Source organism: Aspergillus ruber (assembly GCF_000600275.1).
Source record: "Aspergillus ruber CBS 135680 unplaced genomic scaffold scaffold00011, whole genome shotgun sequence".
Classification (NCBI taxonomy): Eukaryota; Fungi; Ascomycota; class Eurotiomycetes; order Eurotiales; family Aspergillaceae; genus Aspergillus; species Aspergillus ruber.
In genome coordinates, this window is record NW_024467307.1 from 173,646 (window position 1) to 192,498 (window position 18,853).

At 46.4% G+C, this 18,853-nt stretch overlaps 8 protein-coding genes across 8 annotated transcripts; 6 read left to right on the forward strand and 2 right to left on the reverse strand.

Moving 5' to 3' along the window:
* Window positions 1-1,054: 1,054 nt before the first annotated feature.
* On the forward strand, window positions 1,055-2,764 carry EURHEDRAFT_411857 (uncharacterized protein). The gene has a single exon (XM_040781749.1). It carries the CDS (start codon window positions 1,194-1,196, stop codon window positions 2,511-2,513), a length of 1,320 nt encoding a protein of 439 aa, XP_040639266.1. The 5' UTR covers window positions 1,055-1,193; the 3' UTR covers window positions 2,514-2,764.
* Window positions 2,465-4,323, reverse strand: EURHEDRAFT_411858 (uncharacterized protein). Its single transcript, XM_040781750.1, has 2 exons — window positions 4,238-4,323; window positions 2,465-4,185 (listed from the first exon to the last, which is right to left on the reverse strand). Exon 2 carries the CDS (start codon window positions 3,921-3,923, stop codon window positions 2,634-2,636), a length of 1,290 nt encoding a protein of 429 aa, XP_040639267.1. The 5' UTR covers window positions 3,924-4,185; window positions 4,238-4,323; the 3' UTR covers window positions 2,465-2,633.
* On the forward strand, window positions 4,018-4,815 carry EURHEDRAFT_46710 (uncharacterized protein). Its single transcript, XM_040785153.1, has one exon. The coding sequence runs from the start codon at window positions 4,111-4,113 to the stop codon at window positions 4,567-4,569; it is 459 nt and encodes a 152-aa protein (XP_040639268.1). The 5' UTR covers window positions 4,018-4,110; the 3' UTR covers window positions 4,570-4,815.
* A 2,985-nt stretch (window positions 4,816-7,800) lies between these two features.
* Window positions 7,801-8,423, forward strand: EURHEDRAFT_536464 (uncharacterized protein; the record flags this gene model as incomplete). The annotated part of the gene is made up of 2 exons (XM_040787333.1): window positions 7,801-7,916; window positions 7,980-8,423. A coding segment is annotated over exon 2 (401 nt), but the record flags the coding sequence as incomplete, so codon positions are not given.
* Window positions 8,424-9,013: 590 nt separating this feature from the next.
* On the forward strand, window positions 9,014-10,325 carry EURHEDRAFT_377163 (uncharacterized protein; the record flags this gene model as incomplete). Its single annotated transcript, XM_040778934.1, has 2 exons — window positions 9,014-9,238; window positions 9,621-10,325. The coding sequence occupies 2 exons, from the start codon at window positions 9,014-9,016 to the stop codon at window positions 10,323-10,325; spliced, it is 930 nt and encodes a 309-aa protein (XP_040639270.1).
* A 33-nt stretch (window positions 10,326-10,358) lies between these two features.
* Window positions 10,359-11,887, reverse strand: EURHEDRAFT_411861 (uncharacterized protein). The gene has a single exon (XM_040781751.1). The coding sequence runs from the start codon at window positions 11,658-11,660 to the stop codon at window positions 10,446-10,448; it is 1,215 nt and encodes a 404-aa protein (XP_040639271.1). The 5' UTR covers window positions 11,661-11,887; the 3' UTR covers window positions 10,359-10,445.
* Window positions 11,888-14,892: 3,005 nt separating this feature from the next.
* EURHEDRAFT_411862 (HET domain-containing protein) lies at window positions 14,893-17,402 on the forward strand. Its single transcript, XM_040781752.1, has 2 exons — window positions 14,893-15,368; window positions 15,431-17,402. Exons 1-2 carry the CDS (start codon window positions 15,017-15,019, stop codon window positions 17,167-17,169), a joined length of 2,091 nt encoding a protein of 696 aa, XP_040639272.1. The 5' UTR covers window positions 14,893-15,016; the 3' UTR covers window positions 17,170-17,402.
* On the forward strand, window positions 17,389-17,964 carry EURHEDRAFT_377165 (uncharacterized protein; the record flags this gene model as incomplete). The annotated part of the gene is made up of 1 exon (XM_040778935.1): window positions 17,389-17,964. The coding sequence occupies one exon, from the start codon at window positions 17,389-17,391 to the stop codon at window positions 17,962-17,964; it is 576 nt and encodes a 191-aa protein (XP_040639273.1).
* Between the last annotated feature and the right edge of the window lie 889 nt (window positions 17,965-18,853).

Genomic DNA, 18,853 nt, shown 5'->3' on the forward strand with positions numbered 1-18,853 from the left:
TATGGGCAACATCAAGCCGTCACACAACCCACCAAGGTCTGGTAGCTGCAGAGCAAAAAATTCAGCAGACTATTAGAAGAGATATGGCTTTCACGGCATTACCTATGCAGTTGTAACTGTATTAGATTCATATCAGAAGCTATCCCTTCGTGCATCCAAACGCCACTGACAGGCTTCTCCGTTGTACTCCCATGACTGAGAGTATCGTACCAGCCAAACAATATGCCGAATTGGAAGTTTATCTTGGTGAATGTATGTCTATTATATTGCACTCTTATTTCCTGGTTTCCCTCTCAATGCAATCTAGCTGTGGTTTGTTTCAATTTAGCCATTGTGAACTCACTTGGCACCACAGACACCCTTCAGTGGTGGCGTAATAATATTAATCAATTCCCCATCCTGGTCTGAATGGCCAGCGGCTTCCTTGCGGTCCCTTTCAGTAGTGGGGACATGGGAACCTCTTCAGCACTGCCTGCGATATTTGTCACTATCGCCAGGGCCATCTTGCCCGAGACAATTGAAGCACTTATCACTCAGTCTCTCGGATGTGTAGTGATTGCTTTGCACTGAGCTGTGAGTTTGGATCTCTTGAGGATGAATACAACTCGACGTCCCAAGTCAAAGGGCCAGACCTCCCAGACACTGGCGAGCCCCTTGAGTTGGAACTTGAATGTATTATCAATTCCCTCTCCAGCGGCCTCTACTGAGCAATGAGCCAATGACCTCGTCGCATAGTTACACGGCCTGGATACTTTCGTGATTTGGAGGGTGGCATTGTGCAATAGATGTTTCTATTTATGCATTAGGTTAGAGATATATTCAAACTGCAGCTGGTTTCCCAGTGTGTACAAATACAACATTCCAGCTACAGTTGGATTCAGCCATTGCATTCATGGGTTAATATTACATTATTATAGAGGTCCGGACGTGATATCGATTACGGTGACATGTTGTAATTGAATTTTGCGAATAAATCCAATCTGCAAAATCCACTCTAGATATAAATCAAAGATTTCGGCGGGTGCGGCGAAAATCCACTGCTCACCTGTGGAAGATGTTACCGGAAATCTCACCCTGACTCCGCAATACTAGTAACTATTAGGCTGTGTCTACCCAAGCCTTGAGCGACTCCCACAGATTACCAGATGTATTCTATCATTCGCCGTATACTTTCAAAATCTCGCCCGCGAGCAATGACACTGCAGACCATCGTCGCGCAGGGGAATTTCCCGGGTCTTTCGGACACCAGGGCAGTCGATCTGTTTTGGACAGCATTTCGACCAGAGCTTAAGCGCTTGATAAATGCGGAATCGACAGTGGAATCAGGGACTGCGAAACCTGCCGGAAGTTTGGATAATGGGGAAACGCCATCGCGACACCTTTTCCAGACAGACTATGCAGAAGTCAACCGGACGCTGGTGAATATGTTGGCGCTAAAATGGGTTCTGGCGGGGGATTACGACTCGTTCACAGCATGCCAGCGCGACCAAGGAAAACTCAGCAAGCAGTCATTCCACTGTCTATGCAAGCTCTTCAATGGCTATAGGGATATTTACACGCTGCTAGTTGCAATCGTGACAGATGATCTGGGGAAGGATCCACAGCTTGCCAAAGATCTTGCAGAGACAAGAAACCGCGACCCCACCGAGCATATCAAGATGGAAAATCATTCAAAGGTTGTCTATGAAGCAGCCAAAGCGGGAATGATTCCCGCTATAGAAAGTGTTTCAGCTTATGGGCGAGAAACCATTCTCTGCAGCATGGAAATCGAAGGACAGCTCAATATAGCCCAATTGGTACAGGGTGAGAACGTGCCGGCGAGTCTATCGATTCTTCGCAATATTCAAGATGGTAGAAGTGGGTTTCACATGAGAGCCATAATGACAATACTAGATATTGCTGGCGCTGCGGCCCACAGGGATGCCCGAGGCTGTCTGGTGATGACGGAAAGTGTTTACCAAGGATACATGTCAGCAATCGAGGCTCTGAAGAAACTTTCTCTAGGGAAGATATCAAGTGAGCGTGCATGCTACGATCAAGTTCTTACCGACCGGGCCAGAAGCCTGCATTCAGATGGATATGAGCTTTTGTCGACAGACAATGCAGAGGAACGGGCACTTCTTCGCCTTTTTTGTATGGGTCGTGTCGACAACAAACAATCAGCAGATCTTTTTAGAATCGCTTTTACAACACTATCGGTGGCTGAGAAGGGCAATCTAGTTAATGGACTAAATGTGGACGGCTTAAATGATGGCACTGCTATTTTGCCGTATTATGCCCCCGGGCTGACAGCTGAAGTTCTTCGAAGTGTTCAGGACAAGGGAGACCCTGCCGTGATCAAAGCACTGTCAGCTTTCATGCGGTTTATGGCAAGAGTTATGATAACCAAGTCAGGGCCTAGTAGCTCCGGAGTTATTGAACGAAACTTGTTGTTTGTCCAGGATGTCATAAAGAGCAACAACTTCAAAAATGACCCATATGTCCTCGACGGGGTCCAGATCCCGTGGAGTTAGTAATTATGATTGATGGAATCTATGAATATTTGATGGTTATGGGATGATGATAGCATTCTCTTTGTTGCAATACAAGAAAACTCTCCGCGTCAGCCATTTAATTAATGCATGAACAAGTGCCTAGACAGACAAACAACTGGGACTGCGAGCAGTCGTTGGCAGCTGACTTGCCTCTGCCATTAGTTGGTCTTTTTTTCCCACCGCGTTCCAGCAATAGTTTTGATCATTCACGTTCTTCTGGGCAAGCCTCAGCCATTCCCTCCAAGCTTCAGTGTCTGGGGCTGCACGACTGCGCTTGACCCAGTCCACACTTTTTGTTTCCCGGATTGCAAACCAGAGAGCTTGGGTGTAGATTTCACACCTTTCGCGATCATCAATTTCATTATGTATTGTCTGGTAAAGACTCAGGTCCCATGTCTTGCCATCTTCTATGACAAAGGGAATAAACCAGTACATCATGTTGAGGATGATGTACGCCATACCAATAGCCGTCTGCATGATCCATCCACAGTTGGTGAAGAAGATGATTGATGCAATGAGCAGGACAGTACTAAGCCCCAGCATCCACTGAAGTTTACTATCTCCAAACTTGTACCGGCAGGCATCAGTGCAGGTGTACAATTCCCGGGTGACATCCTCATTGCAATGGACCACAACAAAAGCGCCTGATCGGGTCTTGATGACGATGTCACCTTCGGGAACAGAATTTTCCATTTCCCGTGATGACAGAGTTGGGCACCATTTATTAGCCAAACATGCGATGCTGGTCGACGTCGATATGGTGCCTATTGCGGTCATTGCTACACCGTCGTGGATGAGCGCTGCCCAGATGAACAGCCCGATTGTCATCAGCATTGACGTGATGGTAACTAGTGTCAACTTGTTCCATAGCTGGAAAGGGGTGTCGATGACTATATCGTTATCTTCAATATAGCGTGGTACATGGCATGGTAGAGGGCGTGGTCTGCGATATTTGTTGCTCACTTGTCCCTGTTCTACCTGGTTCGCATCTTGCTGTCCTCCGCCTGTTTTACCATCAACCATAGCTCTCAGTTTGCCGGCCGTAACGCCCTTTCCTGGGACCTTTTCGATGGTATACCGCCGAAACTCATACGGCCTCAACTCTCGAATTCGATGGATGACATCCGCAAAAAAATTCAACTCTGTTACCTTCGTTCCGGAATATACACCGTGGATCTCGATATCTTTGACTGGAGGTAGTCTGTCGGGTCGCTTGGTTTTCAGCAAGACTTGGGGCGCGGGTATCAAGCGTGGGATCCAACCGAACAACGAGGCCGTAATGAGCTGAGTGTGTCGCTCGATGGTCGATTCACCGATGACAGCGACCAAACTGACGATATCGAATTTCCAACCATCGCCTTTGCTACGGTCTGATGGGAACCATGCCATGATCGCTTGTCGATGGTGCTGTTGGTGTCGAGGTATGATAATGGCTCAGAATCATCATGAGACTGGTCTTTATTTCAGTAAGCTTTAGCCTCATCCCGGTGGTCTCTAATTTGGAGTCTGTGGGTTTGGCTGGCGCTTAACGAGCAAGAATAGCACCCGAGATGCTGCTACATATTGGTGGGTATACATGAAGTGGTTGGCTCAGCTAAAGGATATGTGGCCGTATGCCCCCACGGAGTACTCCGCAGAAGTGACTGAACACCTATCGTTGATTATCCCAGGTGGCTTCTCAAGATGGACAGATGAACACTTACCACTTCATCATACATATATCAAACGAACCTATCTCGCATATAATTACCTCCCGAACATGCTCCGTAGTTTTCACTATTTCTTTACCCATCACACAGATCGGGCATGTGTAATCGGCTGTTGTGTGGATGGTTCGCTTTTTGAGCCCCAATCAAGCTGCCATTTTCGGATACATGCATATGCATGGGCTATTTGTCCCGTGGATTTGTATCGCGAATTTGATAAACCAATTGAAGCTCTTTGTACCCTGTACAATTTGATATTTGGCAAGGCTTCGATATATTCCTTCCTATCCCCATATGGTGACATGACAGAGGGCTGTCTGTCATCCTAATTAGTTGTATTAAATTGCACAGCTTCAGCCACAATAGCCCATCCAGTCTCAGCACACTGATCACAGGAAGAAAAATACATTGTGACTATGTGCAGATGCTAAATGACTTAGTGCCTGTACAGCAGCCAGTGGATTACGAGGTTTTCAAAGGATCAAGAAAGCGTAAAACTCCGTGTCGGGGAGTCAATTATCCAGACTGCACGAGGCTATAGGCGAGGAACTCAAATAACACTAAAGACAGTGACATTGACACCTATAGATACCGGGATGATAGAGCGAGTGCATAGCCATCTCAAGTGTATGGCTATGGTGTTCCTATATGAGGGATTTGGTTTAATCGGAAACCGAAATTCAGAACACACGCCCAGACACTTCCTGCCAAGGCTAGGCTAGCAGCTGGGGACATCCAAGCCCTAGCCAACACAGTACGAGGGGTTAAAGCTCCCCTACTGCAACAGGCAACAATAGCCTATATGGTCTCAGTCCTATGCTATGGAGCGGCACGCCAGCCTGTCTGTTCACAAGTCACAGACAGTCCGAATGTCGAGGATGTCTGCAAAACCAACAAATCAGCATCAGCCAAGATCCTCGGTTCATATTCAGACTCAGCTAACAAACCAAATACACAATTCCAGCCATTATCAAATCAGCCTGGGCTCTGACGCTGGCTTCTTAGACCCGCGCGGAGTCCGTCTGCTTCGGATACCTGACCTCCGGAAAAGATGTACCCATTCCGGATGTTGAAGCCATTTTCGGCCATTTTCTGAACATGCTGGTCTATAGTCTTGATTGCGCGTCACTTCCTACTCTCGGGAATGTGATGGAATACGTGTAAATTGACTATATCCAGTCCCTTGAGCATCACCCTGGCTCGATCCCGGCACTGCAGTTGCCGGAGCCGCTTTTCAATACCTTGGTTAACCATCGTCAGCACAAAACCCTGGACCCAGATTCCATCGGTGACTCGGATTCGCGCATCCCCCAGAACACAGCATCAGAGCTGGCGCTTACCATTGATACTGTACTTTCATGCTTCATTACAGGTCAACTATTGAGGTCGTGTGACGTTCGCAAAATCATTCATGGTGACATTCAAGGCGCCGATTCTTGACATGCTGGGATAAACTTAGAGCTGGATTGGGGGGGTGTCTTGCATATGGAATATGAAAGAAAAGATAATAGTATGGGGTGCAACAGTAGAAGAGAGATTAGCAGGCTTATATGACAAATTCCTGGTTTTTAAAGCTTCTTCCCAAAGATAGAGCAGGATAATTGGGCGCAAGGTGTAAGCTACCGCCTTGCAAATTGGGGTTACTAGTTTATACTGATTGCTCTAAGCCCCTTAATCATATCATGGAAATGCTCCACAGAACCGGCCGAAAATCTCTCCCTCCAGCGAAAATCGTGGAGATGCTTCACCAACATCTTCGCCAACCACCAGAACTCTATGGCGTGAGCCATAAATCCAGACTGAGATAATCCTTGTTGTATTGAATGACTCCCATAGCAACTTCCACGTATCCAAGGAGCGCTCAATGGGTTTGAAAATACCTGGAATATCGGCGTAGCTCCTAGTGATTGAAGATCAGACAGTACACAATGTAATGCTGATGCTTTGTTCAGGGCATGCAGTTACAAGTCACTTGGTGTTATGTTTACTTACCGCTCAAAACCAGGAGAAGTGCAAAAAGTGAATCTACTTGCAGTAGCAATTCTTCCATTCCAGCAGGATCGTCGGCCATTAACCGTTGAACCACCGACTTAAGTGAAAGTGGTGGGCCCTGAAGATCCATATTTAATGTGGTCTCAGTCAGATCAAATAGACCAGTCGCCTTGAATATCATGCCATGTCCGGGAAGACCGAAATTTGTCTCGGCGATCCTGAATTGTGAGGGTGAATTGGAGAAGATAACGCAGTGGTCGTCAAGAGGATATACCCATGCCATGATCCTGCCGCTTGCATTAAATAATGGTGGGTGAAGTGATATGTCATGTCTAACCTTACAAGTGGCTCTCTACGTATATAGTCGTCTGGATTGGCTGTCTCACCATCGAGGACGATGTTGTTTAGTACCTGGGTGAGATTCAACAGCCGCACAGCAGACACCAAGGCAGGAACTCTTTGTATCCGAATTTGTCTTTCCACCTCCATCTGGCCTGTGGATGGCCGCAAGACGATTGTGAGCATCGTTGCTTGCACGAGCTGGATATTTTCTCGTGAAGGTGTCGGATGATTCTCTCAATACAGAAACCGTTGGAATTCTGGACCTTCAAACGCTGAACACCCAGCTATTTTTGAAACTCCTCAGCTGTTGCATCATCCTCGGGTAAAATACAAGTTGCACCGAGCAGTAGAATTGCTAATAGGAGCTATGTTGAAGCAGTATTCACATTAAGCGAGCCTTTGTAGATAAAGCAACTGCTATGATTTAAGTTGTTGAAGAAGGCATTTACAAACCTGATTACATTCGCCTTCAATAAGAAAAGCCCTGCTTTTGGTATTCCAACCTCCTCCACAAGGTCTGGCATCTGAAGTTGCTCAAGATGGATTGTAAGTCGGTCAGTCGTGCTTGCCAAGGTCCTTACGAGTTGCCTTGTGTCGCTGTAAGTGGCTGGATGTAGAATACAGGCGTCCACACTGGGTGCATTCAGATCGTGCACCTGAATGAGGCTTCACCATAGCGTCGATACTCGAAAGGGCTGGTGCCGGGAGGTCATTGGAAGTCCTTTCGACCTCAGCGAGTGGCGGGGAGACCGGATTCGTTAACTCCGACTTCAAAGTATTCTGTCACAAAGAAACGTAGTCCTCAATCGGCAAAGGGCTATGCAAGTGAACACGGGCTTCCATGCTAATCAAAAAAGTCAATGAAACGACCGATGCGACCAGACAGGCCTCTAGTTATGAGTCTAATTTTAGTCGAGAAAACCCACTTCATAGGAAAAAATCACTATGTTACACAAAATCGTACCTCTCAAGGCAATTCCAAAGGTAGAATGTCGTCTTGCCGCTATAAACACGAGATTTCAACACGTTCATGGCGCCAAATATCCTAAGACCCGGCAAAATGCTTTTGGTGGTTGGTAAGCTGCAACTCCATACTATCGGCCCCATAATGCTTTTATCTCACTATCATTCCTTCGTGAAGAGCGTTGCTTCCTACCACAATTTGCAACCTTCCACTGAGGACGCTAGCATCAAGTCCTGCTCTTCAAAGCCGATTGCACAGGCGGCTATATGCGACGCCCAAAGCCACCGATGCCCGAGGATCTCTTAAAAAAGGTTTCCCAAGCCCCGGAACCGTAGTCCTCACAAGTCCAAAGCCAATGCACCTTGCGGAGCATGTCTTGTAGGCCCCCTTTTCACCATCCAAATAATCAAAAGTTCATGTTAACCGGTTTGTCGGGGACAGGACAACGTTCAATCAGATCGTGAATTGAGCCCGGCAAAGCTCGATGTGGCCACTTAGCTTCGGGCTTGCCTGCTGTTCCCTGGAGATGATGCAAACCTCCATTTCTCGGTACGATCAGGACTGCTTGGGTATCATTTTCCGTGCCTCCCTCGCCAGTCCGACGTCATGGTTGTGGCGGGCACGGTCACTAATAAGATGGCGCCGGTTCTCCGCCAGTGTTATGACCAAATGCCTGATCCGAAGTGGGTTATCAGTATTGGTAGCTGTGCGAATGGGAACGGGTACTATCATTATAGCTACAGTGTTGTTAGGGGTGTTGACCGTGTCGTTCCCGTGGGTATATACATTCCGGGATGTCCAACTCCAGAGGCGTTCCTATATGATATCTTCCAGTTGCAGAAGAAGATTCAAACGACCAATATTACTCGAATGTGGTGTAGGAGGTAGAGGCGGGACAAGGCTGCACTTTCTAATGTACAAAGAATACATAGGTTTCATAACACCATGGTCAATTGTCATGTATTTGAGACCTTGGTGAACAGGACGCTGTGTTGTCTCAGTGTCGAGGGCTCGATGACTGGTAGATAAAATGGGTTGATGAATCCATAGCTAGGCCAGGTAACCCATCGACAAAAATATCAAGACTGAGGAAAAGGGATAGGAGTATGCCTTCAGCTAACTCCATCTACGCCTTTGTGGGAATGCGTGTCCCGTTCTACCCTACTCCGGTAAACAGGCAAGTACCCAATCAACTGCGTATGCGCACATATGTTCGATAGCCAATATAACTATACCTTCAGCTAGTCCTCTCCATATAGAACTCGTTAGTCCGGAATAATTGATTCCCAAATTCCCCTCTGAGCTACGATCCGAGAGACCCGCTTCATTGGTCATCACCAACCAGCACCTGTGATTGTACCGAGCATACCATCCAGGCCCCGCAATATGTAGCCTTTAGTGGGCTGTGTCAGCCCAAATTCTTAATTTTCTTATCAAGAAAGCGCATTTCACGACGTATCATCTACACATGAGCAATGATACTACAAGTCATCATCGCGCAGGGAAATTTCCCGAGTCTTTCAGATACCGAGGTGGTTGATCTGTTTAGATCAGCCTTTCGGTCAGAACTCGAGCGTTTGAGAAACGCGGAGTCAACAGTGGAATCAGGGACTGCGAAGCCTGCTGGGAGTCTCAAGAATGCAGAAACGCCGTCGCGACGGCTTTTCCAGACAGACTACGCAGAGGTAAATCGGACACTTGTGAGTACGTTAGCGCTGAAGTGGATTTTGGCAGAAGATTACGCCTCGTTCACAGCATGTCAGCACGATCTGGGAAAACTCAGAAAGGACTCATTTTGGTGTTTATACGAGTTTTCAAAAGCTATAAGAATTTATATATGCTGCTGGTGGCGGTCTTGACGGATGATTTGGGAAAGGATCCACAACTTGCCAAAGATCTTGCAGAGACAAGAAACCGCGACCCCACCAAGCATATCAAGATGGAAAATCATTCAAATGTTGTCTATGAAGCAGCCAAAGCGGGAATGATTCCCGCTATAGAAAGTGTTCCAGGATTTGGGAGGGAAACTATCCTCCGTAGCATGGAGATCGAAGCATACCTAACATATCCCAACTGGTACAGGGTGAGAAGGTGCCGGCGAGTCTATCGATTCTCCGCAAGATCCATGATAATGGGAGTGGGTTTCACATGAGAGCTATGGTGACAATACTGGATGTTGCAGGCGCTGCTGCCCACAGCAATGCCCGAGGATACCCAGTGGTGACGGAAAGTGTTTACCAAGGATACATGTCAGCAATCGAGACACTGAAGAAATTTTCCCTAGGGGAGATACCAAGCGAGCGTGCATGTTACGATCAAGTCCTTTCAAAGCAGGTCAGGGATCTGCATATGAAGGGATACAACCTTTTATCAACAAACAATGTGGAGGAACGGGCGCTCCTTCGAATTCTCTGCATGGGCCGTGTGGACAACAAACAATCAGCAGATCTTTTCAATAAAGCTTTTACAAAACTATCGACAACTGAGAAGCGTAGTTTAGTCAATGGATTAAACATGGACGGCCTAGATGATGGCATTGCGATTTTGCCGTATTATGCGCCTGGGTTGATAGCCGAAGTCCTTCGGGGAGCTCAAAGGAAAGAAGAATCCGCTATCATTGAAGCATTGTCAATTTTCATGGGGTTTATGGCAGGAGTTGTGGAATATAAGTCGGAGACAGGTGACCCTAGGGTTATTGAAAGAGACCTGTCGTTTGTCCAGGATGTCATAAAGAGCAACAACTTCAAAAATGACCCATATGTCCTCAACAAGGTCCAGCTCCCATAGAGCCAGTATCTATGATGGATAGAAACTATAGATGCGTGATTATTATTTGATGATAGTAGCATTCTATTTATTGCAATGAGGAAATTTTGGTCACAAACACATAGACAATGAACCACGCGACTATTTGCAAATAGCCTGAGTCGCCTTATTCATCAATTCGTTTTTCACGCCTACCGCATCCCATTCAAAGTTCTTCTCGTCCACATTCTTCTGGGCCAGTTTTAGCCATTCTTCCCAGAACCCAGTGTTCGGGGCTGCACCACCGCGCTTGACCCATTCCACGCTGCCTGTTTCCTTAATCGCATGCCAAAGGGTTTGAGTGTAGCTGGCATTCTCAGTGATGACGCGATCATGCTCTGGATTATGCTTCTTTTGGTAAAGACTCATGTCCCACGTCTTCTCATCTCCCATGACGAACGGAATTGCCCAGTACATCATGTTGAGGATGATGTACGCCATACCAATAGCCGTCTGCATGGTCCATCCGCAGTTGGTAAAGAAAATGATCGATGCCATAAGCAGAATGGTACTGATCCCCAGCATCACTTGAAGCGCGCCATCTTCAAACATGTATCGGCAAGTGTCAGCGCAGGTGTACAGTTCTCGGGTGACCTCCTCATCACAGTGAACCACAACAAAAGCGCCTTTCCGGGTTTTGATGACGATGTCGCCAGGAGGAACGTCATTACTTGTTGGTCGCGAAGATAAAGTCGGGTGCCATGTGTTGGCCCAACACGCGATACTAGTTGACGCGGACATGGTGGCTATCGCGATCATGGCTACGCCGTCGTGGATGAGTGCTGCCCAAATGAACAGTCCGATCGTCATCATTATAGATGCAACAGTGACAATGGTTAAGGTGCTGAATGGCTGGAAAGGTTTGTCGATAATGATTTCGTTCGGTGCTTTGTCTTTCTCGTATTTCTTATCATTTATTTTGTATATTTGTCCCCGCTCTGCCACCACCAGACTCTGGCTCGCGTTTCGACACAGCATATTGTCCGGCTGTTTTGTGATCTCATACTTCCGAAACTCATACTTCTCCAAGTCCTGAATTTTAAGGATAACATCAGCGAAGAAATTCAACTCTGTGACCTTCGTTCCGGAGTGGACACCAAAGATCTCAACATCCTTTACCGGCGGTAGTCGTTCGGGTCGCTTAGTTTTAAGCAAAGTCTGAGGAGCGGGAATCAAGCGAGGGATCCAACTGAGACGCGAGGCTGTAATAAGTTGAGTATGTCGCTCAATGGTCGATTCACCGATGACAGCCACCAGACTGACGATGTCGAATTTCCAGCCATCAGGTTTGCTCCGTTCGGACGGGAACCAGACCATTTTGCTAAAGAATAAACCGTTACTCGGAAGAATTAAAGAGATTATGCTCTCAGTCTCACTCGAAATTTATTTCAGCATCATCCTCAGCCTCAGCTTGATGATCTCCGCTTCGGCGGGTTTAGCGTCAATGCACGAAGATAGCGGACAACTTGGCCATTCTGCACAGGGAACTGAACTCGAGAAGGCCCGCAGATAAACACGCTGTTAGGATCAATGATAGCGCATCGCAAGATGGCTGGCTCAGATGGAGATGGAGCTGAAATCACATTGATACATACTCTGTAGTATGTCTCTACGGAGTACTCCGTCCGGCATAGATGCTCATACGTATGGGTTCCGCTGTGGTGAACACCTGCCACTTCATCATGCGTATATTAATCGAATCCCTCTCTTTTCGACTCATTTTTGCCCATTACAAACAGACTGTGCATATTTTCGGCTAGCACAGACTCTCCGCTTCTTAATGCCCGTCGAGCTGCCATTTTCGAGTCCATGCATGTGCATAAATTTGTGCATGACATTTTCTTTTTCATGCGGATTCAGCGGAGAGATCTACAAATCGATAGATTGAGTGAAGCTCTCCGAGCCGGTGGAAGGGCTTTTAAATGCATGGAACAGTGTAAAATGAGAACGGGATGGCGTACGTAGCCAGCACTGATTAGTATTTGATAAATGTCGGGGTCTTGATGTTATTGCCATTCTTTGTAAAAGGGCATACAGAGTAGTCATGGTAGCGTAACTACTATATTTATCACAGTTGTTCTTCTTTGCATAAATTCAGGTGCAAGATGATTTTCAATAACACAGGAGGCAAAATAACTAAAGCCCATTGAGTGTTTCAAATCATTGATTACCAGCTAACCGTCCTATGGGGAAATGGGGTATTTCGCTCTCCAGTAGTAACAGTTCAGCATGACTAGAGGGTCTTCCGCGACTACATAACATATGCATGGTGTAGAAGACTTGGCGTCTTTGATGAGGTCAGTAGCCCGCACCAAGTTATCAAACGAGAACCCCTTTTCAGTAAATCTTAATCAGATCAGCCACATACGATTTAGAGGGCTGTGTCACATTTCCAGGGCTTGGCATCTCTGTTATCAGACGAGCCCTATCCTTTGTATGCTCATCCAAGTGGGCAGCTTCGTCAAACCCATTGATCCTTCTACATAAGCATGGCTCATCAATGCATAATATTTATCCTGTTTCTCAAGGATATATAATACATACATACCCCCAATGATTGCAACTACATGGTCTTCCCTGACTTTGCCTAAGTTTGAACGCCCGAAATAACCTTTTCTAGTTACAAAGACACATTCATCCTCAAGATCAAAATGAGAAGAGCGGCTGAGATGCTCTGTGCAGAGATTTACCAAAAGGTCTCGGGTGAAATCATTGGCCCTCATCACTAAAAATGCAAAGATCCAATGTCCGTAGCCCTCCGCGATGTTTGCAACATTGAGGTTGTTTTTTTTTTTTTTTTTTTTTTTTTTTTTTTTTTTTGTTTTGTTTTTTGCTTTAATCCTGATATCCAAAGTCAGGCAAGGAATGGTTGCTCTCCGCAAGGACTTGGCTTTGCCGAACACAGCATAGCTGTAAGATTCATTGTCAAACAAAAAGCTTCGATATCCAACATACTGTTTTCGAAATTATCAACGTTCAACTTTCCCACATTGGATAAGGTTTGCAAAAGCATACTGGGACAGCTTGTTGGTGTGCTAATAATTGCAAATATATTGGCGAGGCTGAGAAGTCGTGGATATTCTGAAGTAACGCCACTCAAGTTTTCACCCCGTTTTAGTTTGAGGTCCTCGCTGATATACCCACTGAGGAGGCTGAGGAGGTTGAGGCCTTCTTGCTCGAAAAATGGCTCCAGATTGCTCACAACTTGTGTAATGTCCTCACGAGAGCAACAGGCAGCAAAACTCTATGGTACCAAGGTTATGAGCATCCACATGGAGGACAGCCCCGCGGATTGAGTGATTCCCTCAAATTATTTGGCTGAAAGTGACGTTATGATATTTTGTTGCAACATGATCGGTGTGACCAATCCATTCAGGAAATCCAAGTAGGGATCTCGGGGGTTCTCTTGCCGAGTATGGACTTGTTGCCCCATAAGTATAGGTCACCCCGGTTATTGATAATGAGAGAGGCAACGTTGATAGAGCTCTTTTATGGTCTGCTTGTACTGGTTTTCAAGTAATTGATGGTTTGGTGGTAGTATAGCAAGTCTCAAGGCAGCATAGACATAAGCATGCGGCCTAACCTTCTTTGAATATTTAAGGATGGTCAACACCTGGGCAAAATTTGAGGAATCCTGCTTTCTAAACCTTTCTCGGGCGTCCCTCGCAGCCAAGGTGTTGGATCCCCAGGCATCTGCACCGGATGGCACAGATTGTTTGAAAGCTAAAGTCACATGCCCCTGGTATGTGGCCTAAAGATTGGCCATGGCATATTATGTTTTTCCACGAACGGTCACTTCACTAAAGTAAGAGTTGGAGAAAATTCCATTAATTTATCTCCAAACTATGTCCTCATCAAACTTGAAGATAATATGGTCATCGGAAGAGGGACGGCGTGGTAAGTAATACATTTTTGGCTCATAAGACCGTGGATGTAGGGAATATCATCTGTGTCTATGAAGAAGGAGCTGTAGCTAGGCCACTCCTTCAAAAAAAAAAAAAAAAAAGCCTATAAATGCCTTGGTCCTTCATATCACCACAAATCCGTTCCTGACCAATATATGCCAGGAATTTCATGATCTCAAAGGCGGTCTTGGTGAACAAATTTCTGCTTCCCAGCCAAATGATGACAGACTTTGCTCTGAAAAAATATCTTCATGAGCAAGTACAGCTCTGGAGTTCTTTATCTAAGCCAAATCCGTCGACCCAAAGTAGCCTTTTTCTGTTATGGCATCGCAGGGAATGAGACGCCTCGAAGAGATGAGTTGGAATCTTGCTGGTTGATACATTGAGATTGATGTTGCAATAGTTTCTGCCAGAGGCCCATTCATATTAAATCACATTGCAATCAGGGGGTGGCTCAAAGTTGCTGTAAACACAATGACAAGTGATCTCTGTTGTGTTCTTGTAGGCTGGATTGAGCTCAACCGACTGAAGCTTCATCTTGTCCCTTAAAAAATAAAGCTTGCAAGCAATACAATTCTGTGCATCAGTCGGAGTCTCAATAAAGGGAGATACAGACATTGTGTATATGGTCCAATGCTTACTAGTAAGCGTGCATAAGTCCTGCATGCGGGGTTGAACACCCAAGGTGACTATCTGGTCTGTTGTATCCCGGCCACCCCAAAATGCAGCATTCCAAGCGGTCTTCTTCAGTACAATATTTCTCCGGCTATGGAACTTTGCGATGACTGTACCCGAAAAATACAGGACACTCTCAACTGTGGGATCAGGGAATATGTCCAAGGCGAGCTACCCCGCTATCCCCAGCTATGCAAACGCTTGTGCTGGATGTGCAAAAGGTTCATTTCTTGGGTGCAAGATACACATCCCACACTGTTCAAGAAATGGCGAGGCTCGCCATTGACGGTAATTTTCAAGCTATCATCTTCGGCGACGATGGAAGATGGGCCGCGCAACCCGGGACATTTACTACCCTGCGAGGTTGAAGTCATCCCTCTTTTTCGGGGAGAGTTGGTCGACGACTATGGCTGTGTGATTGGCTTGGACTTCATGTCAGAAGAAGGTAAAAAACAATCAGGGTACTATGTCACAGCTGATGGGTTCAAGCTAATCTATTGATGGCAGACTTTTTTCATTCGACAAATATCGCCTCGAGGCATCGACCTGTGACGTTGGACCTCGACCTTATAAAAAGTTGGATTGATAATTGCACCAGAAATCACAGGAGATGTACGAACCACCTATCTCAGCCTTGGTATCCGACCCGACTGCTGCGCGTGGCTTCGGGAAGACTCCCCACTGGCGTCAGACTGGTAATCACCAAAGACACTCCTATCAAGGGCCCATATATAACCCTTAGTCATCGGTGGCCACCACACGCACATCGTTTCCCAATGTTGCGGTCCTCGACATTCTCTCAATTCCAGCGGGGGATTAACGTTCAGCGACTTCCTCGGGTTTTTCAAGACACAATAGACCTAACCCGTCAACTGGGAGTGGAATATTTGTGGATAGACTCCTTATGTATCATACAAGATGAGGATGACCACTCAGACTGGGATCACGAGTGCCTCACTATGGACAAAGTGTATTCACACGCATTCCTAAATATATCTGCGACATCGTCTCAGAATGGAACAGAGTCACTTTTTCATCACCACCATTCGCAAACACCGTCTCTCCCTCCCAGAATTAGCGTAAATGCGCGTGGAAATAGAGAGGAGCAGTATGTTCTCAACAGCAATTTCTGGCATAATGAAATAAGCGACGGGCCTCTCAACAGCAGAGGATGGGTGTTCCAGGAAAGATTTTTGGCATGCAGAGTACTCCACTTTGGACAGTACCAGATGGGATGGGAATGCCAGGCGTCTGAAGCCATAGAAGCATTTCCTGACGGATTACCACCGTCGTTGACGGTGGGATCTAGGAGCAAGCCAGGTAACCATGAGGCCCTAAGAAAAGCTTCTCAAGCAGTTCTATCCCAAGCACAGATTGTGCAAAATGGACTGCTGATACCTTCTCCTGCTGCGGATCTACGATTCACTGAATGGTGGAACTGCCTGATTGAGGATTATTCTAGATGCAAATTTACATTTACAAAGGATAAGCTAATTGCCTTGTCGGGGATCGCAAAATGTGTCGCAAAGAGTCGGCCGGCAGATCGGTATCTGGCTGGCATGTGGCAAAGTTGCATGGTGTATGGCCTGGCCTGGTTCCGGATTCACGACCCTGAACGCGTTTATTCCAATACCGGCTCTTCTGAATTTCACGCACCGAGCTGGTCGTGGGCGTCCTTTGATGGTGAGGTGTGCTTTCCGACAATCACACCTGGCAATCGGGAATGTTTCGCCAAAGTTGTCCGTATAGCCGAGGACTCTATGCTTCCAGAGGGTGCTGTGTATGCTAATGCAAATATGTCACCACATACATACAGTTCCATCAAGGTTGAATCCTTCCTCTTTCCGCTGCATGTGAACTGGTCAGAAAAGTCTATCGAGAGTGTTATGCTTGTTGATTTCGGGCTTTGCTTCAGTGAAGATGATGAATTGTTTGGTGCTGAAATTGACATTGAAGAGGACGAGATAGTTAAAAGCATGACATCTCGATATCCATTATTTCTGGTACCTCTATACGCGACCATCTACTTTCTGCAGGCAATGATACTAGTCAGTGCAGAAAGCCAGGGCAATGTTTACTACCGGCTCGGAATGATCGAAATTCCCATTAAGGTACAGGACGCGAACAACGAAGAAGCAGATCAGATACATTTGAATTGGAACGCGCTGTACTTGATGCAGCATATGGAGAGGCATAATAAAGGTATGGAGAGAAACAGTCGTTACTCTGCTTTTGAAATATTATAAATGAGCATGGATATATTGTTCAAGGGTTATAAGACCCCAATCAGCTGTACTTAGAATCGACCAATGATACCGTTACAGCGTGTAGACAAGTATTTTGCTGGATACAAATAGCCTGGCTCATGGTAGAAAGAATTGTAATAGTTTGGAAAATAATGTGGTTAACTTCCTGCAATTCAACAATACAATCAATGAGAGAACGCGTTTGATTGGGAGCTTCCCATGACCTTTGACGGTGTCGTGGAGCTAGGGTATCCGCAGATTGATAGTCCTACAGTTTCGGAGATGATATGTCCATATCCAGACCCCCCACCCGTTTTCTGCGATGCACCTGACCAGCAAGACTCCATCGCGCAGAGGCAGGACGGTAATCCTAGATCAACTAGCCCCCCTCACACCAAGGGTCATCAGCAGTTGCCTCACTACTACCTCGGTACTGAAGCCGGTATTTCTTCCTCTAAGATCCCTCTTTATACCTCGCATGGCGGCAGAAAGCCTAAATCTCGCAAGCTAAAGCCGCAGCAATCGCACGAACAGTCGCCCAAATGGGTTCGAGGTCTCTCTCCATCTATTGCAGGGGAAGATTCATTTTCGGTGCTTCGTTCACACTTCCTGTCTCTACCGCTTGATGAATGTTTGCAATTTTTGCCTTGGGTGTTGGAAGGCGCACTATCTTGTCACATTCCTAGATCTGATTCGATACCATCCGGGAACAGAGATGTGCGGTCAGCAAGTCCCTTGACTCACCCACCTTATTGCCGTGAGTCCCATGGGAGCTCCAGGAAGGCTATACCATAGTCCCGTAAAGAGGTGGACCTTCTGTTGAAGCTAAGAAGGGACGAGAGACGACCTTGGTCGGCGGTGACAAGGTTATTTTCGGACCTATTTCCAGGTCGAAGCCAGGGCCCCATCCAATGCGGGCATCACTAGAAAGGAAATATATACGAGAATAAGAGCAAGGGACTAAGAAAGTCAAGCCTTGCGAAATGGAATGTGAACCTGATCGGCCTCATATACTGGAAGTTATACTACCACAAACTGGCATCAATACACTGACGGCCTCACTTGACAGCCATCCAGCTTCCCATTCAATGCATGTCTAAAAACTCGAGATCCGCTTCCCAAGGCGATGCGAACATATTTCTCTTATCTGTTGTCTGCAGAGCCTCCTTTGATTATCTATAAATGAGATGGACAGACGGGATATGGTTCTTTGCGCTTCCATTTATGGAATGTTGATCCCCACGTATAGTAGAGAGTCAGGGGCTATTATTACTGTATAGATACCCTGGCTTGATCCATGCCATCCAGAACAAGGACGAAGATGCGTAGTGCACCCCATGTCGAGCCAGTCAGATGAGACGAAAGTGACACGTTTAAGCGTAAAAAGACATAAACAAAACTACGTCGTTGATTAGAAATGGTCACTTTTTATCTCCCTTCCCTTGCTTCTTTCTTTTTCCTTCCTGCCGCCGGAATCTGTTTTCCTCGCCCCAAGCGTGAAGGCGGAGCATTAACGTCTCCATATTCCTTTGCATGTTTCACTGATTTAACCATACTAATGCGACAGTATGAAGTATGTTCACATCCCTTGGGGCGGACTTTCACACATTCCATTGCGTACCCCTGGTTTGATGGTTCTAATTGGCTATTGGCATGTATTTATTTTCCCGGCTCATACAATACC

Coding starts and splice junctions, on each gene's coding strand:
- EURHEDRAFT_411857 (XM_040781749.1), top strand. CDS start 1,194: ATGACACTGCAGACCATCGTCGCGCAGGGGAATTTCCCGGGTCTTTCG.
- EURHEDRAFT_411858 (XM_040781750.1), bottom strand. CDS start 3,923: ATGGCATGGTTCCCATCAGACCGTAGCAAAGGCGATGGTTGGAAATTC.
- EURHEDRAFT_46710 (XM_040785153.1), top strand. CDS start 4,111: ATGAAGTGGTTGGCTCAGCTAAAGGATATGTGGCCGTATGCCCCCACG.
- EURHEDRAFT_411861 (XM_040781751.1), bottom strand. CDS start 11,660: ATGGTCTGGTTCCCGTCCGAACGGAGCAAACCTGATGGCTGGAAATTC.
- EURHEDRAFT_411862 (XM_040781752.1), top strand. CDS start 15,017: ATGGAACTTTGCGATGACTGTACCCGAAAAATACAGGACACTCTCAAC. Junction 15,369..15,430: donor GGACTTCATGTCAGAAGAAG/GTAAAAAACAAT, acceptor TATTGATGGCAG/ACTTTTTTCATTCGACAAAT.